General features: G+C 33.1%; 1 protein-coding gene across 1 annotated transcript; it reads right to left on the bottom strand.

The window, feature by feature from the left end:
- Nucleotides 1-1,643: 1,643 nt before the first annotated feature.
- On the bottom strand, nt 1,644-4,967 carry LOC129886825 (uncharacterized). The gene is made up of 2 exons (XM_055961688.1): nt 4,844-4,967; nt 1,644-2,134 (listed from the first exon to the last, which is right to left on the bottom strand). The coding sequence occupies exon 2, from the start codon at nt 2,100-2,102 to the stop codon at nt 1,866-1,868; it is 237 nt and encodes a 78-aa protein (XP_055817663.1). The 5' UTR covers nt 2,103-2,134; nt 4,844-4,967; the 3' UTR covers nt 1,644-1,865.
- Nucleotides 4,968-6,430: the final 1,463 nt, after the last annotated feature.

The raw sequence follows: 6,430 nt of genomic DNA, 5'->3' as shown, positions 1-6,430 counted from the left end.
ACAACTCATGAGTTGACCTCTGAGGCTCATGGGTTAAGCCTATAAGGCCAGTGGGCCAAACAAAGCTAAGCTAAAAGGCCTTAATTCTAAATGGACTGGAAAATTTTTGCCCAACCTCACTTAATTCAATAATTGAATTAGGCAAAATCTATTTTGACAGTTCTATATTTGATATTGAATATAAAATAAAAAATAGGAGTAACAAATTTATCAAAGTGAAAATGATGTCATGGCTTACCATTGTGTTGAAAATGATTTTGGCCCGATGATGTTACAAATCCTTTAGATTGATTTGACTGGAAGATTGGAGATTGCACCAATAGAATTGTCCAGAAACTAGAAGAGAAGAAAAACTTTGAAGAATATAAAAAAGATAATATTTTCAATATATGTAATTCAACAAGAAGGCTAGTTTATATTACCGCTGTCGTATATTAGTTTATCACTTTTTATTTTGCATGGTGGTTAAGAAATAATAAATAAGAAAATAATTTAACTAAGTCACCTCTTAAAAAATTTCTTGATAATTTTATAAATAAATATGAACACTTTCAAAATAAATTAATTGCAAAGGTAATACAGAAAAAAATTAATTAATGTTTTTTTTGATTTAGTAAATGGACAACTAATATGGGACAACTATTCTTAATATAATGATCAACTAATATGGGACAAAAAGAGTATAAGCTACAAATTTAAAGGGGTCAATGAGGAGTTAATGAGCCATGAACTCCAATATTAAAAAGGTGTTAAAGACTTGAAAAGTAATAAAGAAAATAGCTAATTCAATAACAGATTTCGCAGCTGCCACCATTGGAACCAATGAAGCAAATGATTGTTACACGAGTTTAATTCTAAACAAATCTAATACATTCTTGTAGACTTGTATATAGACACTCTTTAGGTAGACTCAAAAATATTAAAATAATATTTACAAAATCATATTTTTGACTAGGGTTTACATATATCTCGCATGCAAGGGGGCAAATCAACTTTTTTTTACCATGCAAGTCTAATTTTCATTTGTGCGAGACTATCTCTTTATAGCCTCAAAAAGAAGAAAAAAAAGACAATTCATTATGAAGACGAAAAAAGTTCTTTCCACAATTAATGGGGGATATTTTAACTTTCATGTAAGAAAGGATACATAAAAAGGGATCCACAAGAATAAAGACTTGGAAAAGAATTACTTTCTTCTTAGCATTATTAAGACGAGACTAATTTCAACAAAAACAAACACCATATATGTATTCGGAAAAAGTGTGTGGTGGCCCCTTCGGTCCTGTCTATTGTTATGAAGTTTTAAATTTTATCGGTGAAATTTTTTGATAAAATTATAAAGTTTCACTATGAAATTTAAAACTCCATAACAATGACAAATTTTACCCTACATAATTCTCTATGTGATCTGTGATGCCTTGAATTTTATTTTGGTTTATTACAATTACAAGCAATATCAAATTATTATCACAATTCAACGTTAAGCGAGTTTTGCTCAAGAGATTGTAATGATTTTAAGATTTATGTTATTTATTTCTATCACAACTTGATATTTACTTTGTGTTCAACCTGTTGAATATCAAACCCTGCAATGCACAATTCGAATTTAATCGGGACTTCAATGCGAGTTCCGGACAACGGGGTGAAAACCAAAAAAAGCAAATTATTTAGATTTACACTTGTATATAAGCAACAACTTTTGCAGAGTAAAGTATCTCCGCCAATGATTACAAGAGACTTCAAAGGTGTAACACATGAAAACACTACAAGTTCAAACAATGTCCAATTCTTTATGAGTAAAAGATAACATGTAGCAAAAGAACAAAGAGTTTTAACATGGAGTTGGCCAATAAAAACAGCTAATTTTATTTTCCAGGTTGAACTTCAGTGTCTGGTGACTCTGCATAGGATATCGAGATCAACTCCGACCTGAATTTATCATCTCTGACGTCGTTAAGAGATTTTACCACATACTCATAGTTGGAATTTTCAGGTGCAGATTCAATAGAAGGATCCTTCTCTGGCTCACTGTATGATATGGCGATTAGTGACTCCCGAGTCACTTCCTCAGATATTTCCTTGCCAGATTCTTTCTTATCCATAAAATGACTCTCTGTCTTGTAAAATTACAACACTGAATGAAAATAAAGATCAGTAAGACATGATAAACAACGAGAAACCGTAGTAATCAGGAATAGTAACATTAGTAATAGGCAATAAACATCTTGATGGACAAACAGGCAATGAAACATCAAACATTATTTGATTTTAAATTCTACCAATTCGCATGTCATTACTTCAAGACTGAATACTTAGACTCTACCTTCTCTGTCCTAAAGCAAAACTTCATGGGGACTGAACTTCAGGAAAAATATGCATTATATTCGGCTTTAAAAGCCAGTCCCATCAGTTTACGATATGGAAGACATGATTTAACATATTAAAGGCTTTAAAAGCTCTGCATTTTATATTCAATCTCTTGATTGCTTGCTATTTTGGGGATAATGACAGTTTTTGTTAACCTCTCTTCAAGATATGTTTTAAGTGAAACATGAGTGTGCCACTAGGCCCAAAATAACAGCGACAGGGGTAGTCATGATAGAGATAGATTACTTTGAGACAAAAGGAGCACTTGGTTTTCCCACATAAACCACCAAACTTGAAACTGTGCAACCGATGAAAAAGAAAAAGGAAAGGGGCTATAATCTCACAACTTATACATGTTACAGACCAAGAGAATTCTATAAAACGCAGCATGATTAAGAAGATGAGCAAAAACAACATAAGACTCGTAAAAGAAGAAGTAAACAGCAGACTAACTTTGGTTTAAGCCATTAAATTTAGTGGAGCCACATCATAAGATCACTTACAACCACCTCCTCTCCCAAACAGAGAAACCAAATTCCCTCAGCATTTGTATCCCTTTCCCATGTTTACAATATTGCACAGACAAGCTCTATCAACAGTCCACCTTCTTAGCTAACTAGCGATTAAGTCTTAGGAAAGATTGATAAATCAAATGTAAGTGATCGACATTCCTGTTTGCATTCTCAAGATATCCAACACAAGAGAAGACACGGAAAGCCTAACCAATTGAGTAGGTAACACTTGGCCAACTATGCAGAGTCCTATTGGAAGAGGTAAAGAACAAACGTTCCAAATTGAAGAAACATGCACAAACTATCCTAAACTTTCACTGGCAAGAGGAGAAGAAATCTTCAGAGTTCCTATACCTACAGTGGCTTGGGAAACAGATGCAGAAAAGGATAGCATCTCACGATCCACTCAAAGAACTACATTAAACAGTGCCAAATCCAGGCTATTAATACTTTTGTTCAACAACCACATTGGAATTTCGGGTATAACAACTACAAATTTTGATAAGCCACAATTTAGTCCATCCCCTGAGAAAAACTAAAAGATCCCTCAAACGTGGAAACATCAAAGCATTTAGGAATCAAAATACCGTTGTTGCGAAGTCAAACTCAAGATCCTGAAACAACTTCATGGAAAATACAAAGGGCAGATCATTTCATGACATCCTAGTGCACATCGGTCAAACACATGGTTTGAGCCCTGTGCTTAAACCACTATGGCCAGAAAATTCTCACTACATAATGCCATAAGAGCTCAAATTACATGACTGATGGCTGGACTGCTATAACAAACAACTAGGCAAGCATAAGACCAAACCAATTTCAGTTGGTAGAGCATAACCAGTATATAATTTAGTAACAACTGCTACTTTGAGGAGGAAAAACTCTTCGCAAAAAGGGAACATCTTTTATAACATTATGTCTCAGTTACATTCCGTTCTGTTCTTTCAAATATCATTTTTCTATCTAATTGACTTAGTCAAGACTCATCTGAATGAATCAGATGTGTATCATGATACATATTGACCCCTTCAGACTAAAAATCTGTCAACTGGCTACAACAAGACCATAATTTACCCATTCCATTCCGTTAGAGTGGGTAAAAAGTCTCACATTGGTTGAGGAATGGACTGATAATATTTTTATATGGATTTAAGCAATCCTTCCCTCGTGAGCTAGCTTTTGGGATTGACTTAGGCCCAAGTGACATATTTACATGGTATCATAGCAAAATCTATCCCCATTTGTTAGAGTAGGTAAAAAGTCCTACGTTGGACAAAAAATGAATTAGTGGTCTCCTTATGTGAATTTGGGCAATCCTCCACTCGTGAGGTACGTTAGGCACAGCTGCCATATATTTACACATACCCCCACATCTTACATACTACCAAGATTTTTTTGAAACAACACAGAACCCAAAACTTGCAGAACACCTGGCATTAACTTTTATTATCGCCATTATGCCTCAGTTACATTCCATTCTGTTCTTTCAAACAGCCTTTTTCTATCTAATTGACTTAGTCAAGACTCATCTGAAATCAAATATGGGGATCATGATTGACCCCTTCAGACTTGAAATCTGTCAAATGGCTACAAGACCATAATGTGCTAAAAAACCTACAATTTTACCCATTCCATACCCCCAAAATTTGCTGAAATGACACAGAACCCAAAACACACAAAAAAAAAAGAAGAGAAAAAAACAAGACCCTTAACCCCCATACACCGAAATGGTTGACCAATCCCATCAAGCAACAACAAAAATCAAGAAAACTACCCATACCCATGTTATGAAGAACCCCATATTCACCCCCAACAATCACAAATCCAAGTTGAGGCTCGTCTGTTGAAGGGTTTTGCATAACAAGAAAGGATAAGATTAAAGCTCAAACAAGGAAAGAGAACAAATTCATTTATTATTACATGAAATTTAGAGAAAAGAAAGATAAGAAGAGGGGCTCTGTTACCGTTCTTGATTCTTGAAAATTGCTCCGAATCAGCTCCAGCTCATAACTTTGTCAGCACAAATTCCTCTCTTTATACTAATGGCTAGGGGCCATGCCTTCACCTCACCTACGTTTTATTGCGTAAATATGATACTAATATAATAAAGACAAGTTGGACAAACGCAAGTTGCACGTTTTTCTAAATGCGGGAACTAATCTTTCACATTTCAACCATAAAATCTTGGTATTACCAAACGCATCCGTCAAAGATACAAAATTACTAGTTTGACACTTTGAGGATCGTTTGGAGAGTGTGTATAAGAATAATATTTGTATTAGTTATGCGTGACTGTTAAATTAAAGAATAACTAGTTATTCTTATTGATGATTTATTAGATATGTAGAACTTTACAAATTATGTATATTTAAAAATTTATAATAATTATAATGATAAATATTTATTTATAAAAAAAACATAAATATTTATAATTTATTAATGTAATGTTTTAGAGTATTTTAATGAAAATATGAAATACTTCTTCCGCTCACTTTTTTTGCAAATAAATAACAAAATTGATAAGACATTTATTTTTCGTGTGGGGTTAAATGCGTGTTATGAATACGAATCTTGTCGCAAACAACTCGAGTACGTAGGTAAAAAAGTGTAAATTAAAGGAACACAACCATTTATCTATTGAGTTTCGTGTTATGTTTCACTAGCCTACGTAGATTTTTCAATTGTAAAAAAAAGAGAATTTTATTTTTGGTATACTTAGGAATATAATTTATTCTATTTAATTTAAAGTGTACTGGAAAATAACAAGAAAATAACCACAGCCACAATGTATACGAGCATCAGATACTGAAGATTCTGGTGACTTAAAAAAGAAGAAGTAAATATCTTAAAATATTTCTAGACTAAAAAAGAAATTAAATATTTAACTATTAATGCAGATCATAAAAAGTAGAAGGAAAATAATTTTTTACCACTTTAAGAACAAAGATTAATTGAGCAAGGGTTTTCTAACAAGAATTTTTTTATTTTTAAACAGTTCTTTTTTAGAGTTTAGGAGTAAAGGGAATCCCATCAATCACGCTACTATGTTACTTGCGTTACAATTTGAGAATTGGATGTTCATAAACATGTGTGACAAGTGTCATGAGACTTGTCCATTTTTACTAGTACAAAAATGCTTAATGAAATGCCCACAAATAAGGACAAAAGAATCTTCAAATATGGAAAAAAAAATTGTTCATATTCCTACCGTAAAATCTTGTCATTACCAAACGCACCCCTTAAAAATGTAAAATCACCAATTTTACTTTCTTCTTTTATTTTTTACACCTTTCTAGAAGCTTTCATTATTTTTCTCCCTCCGCGACTCAATTCCGAGGGCGGCTCAATGGTATATGGTGGCGTAAAGCAAAACTTCTATAATGGCCCAATCTAAGCATAAACCTACGTGGCTTTAATGCGTCACTAGAATGTAAGGTCTGATTCTTATAACTTAACATCACTTTTGTATTTTGTTGATGTGAGACACTTATCCTAAGTTAGGATAGTGTATACACCCCCATTTATGAACTCAACATTCTTGCTTTGTTTTC

Source organism: Solanum dulcamara, chromosome 4 (assembly GCF_947179165.1).
Source record: "Solanum dulcamara chromosome 4, daSolDulc1.2, whole genome shotgun sequence".
In the NCBI taxonomy this organism is placed as follows: Eukaryota; Viridiplantae; Streptophyta; class Magnoliopsida; order Solanales; family Solanaceae; genus Solanum; species Solanum dulcamara.
Note: the sequence above shows the minus strand (reverse complement) of the source record. Positions and strands in the feature narration are given on the sequence as shown.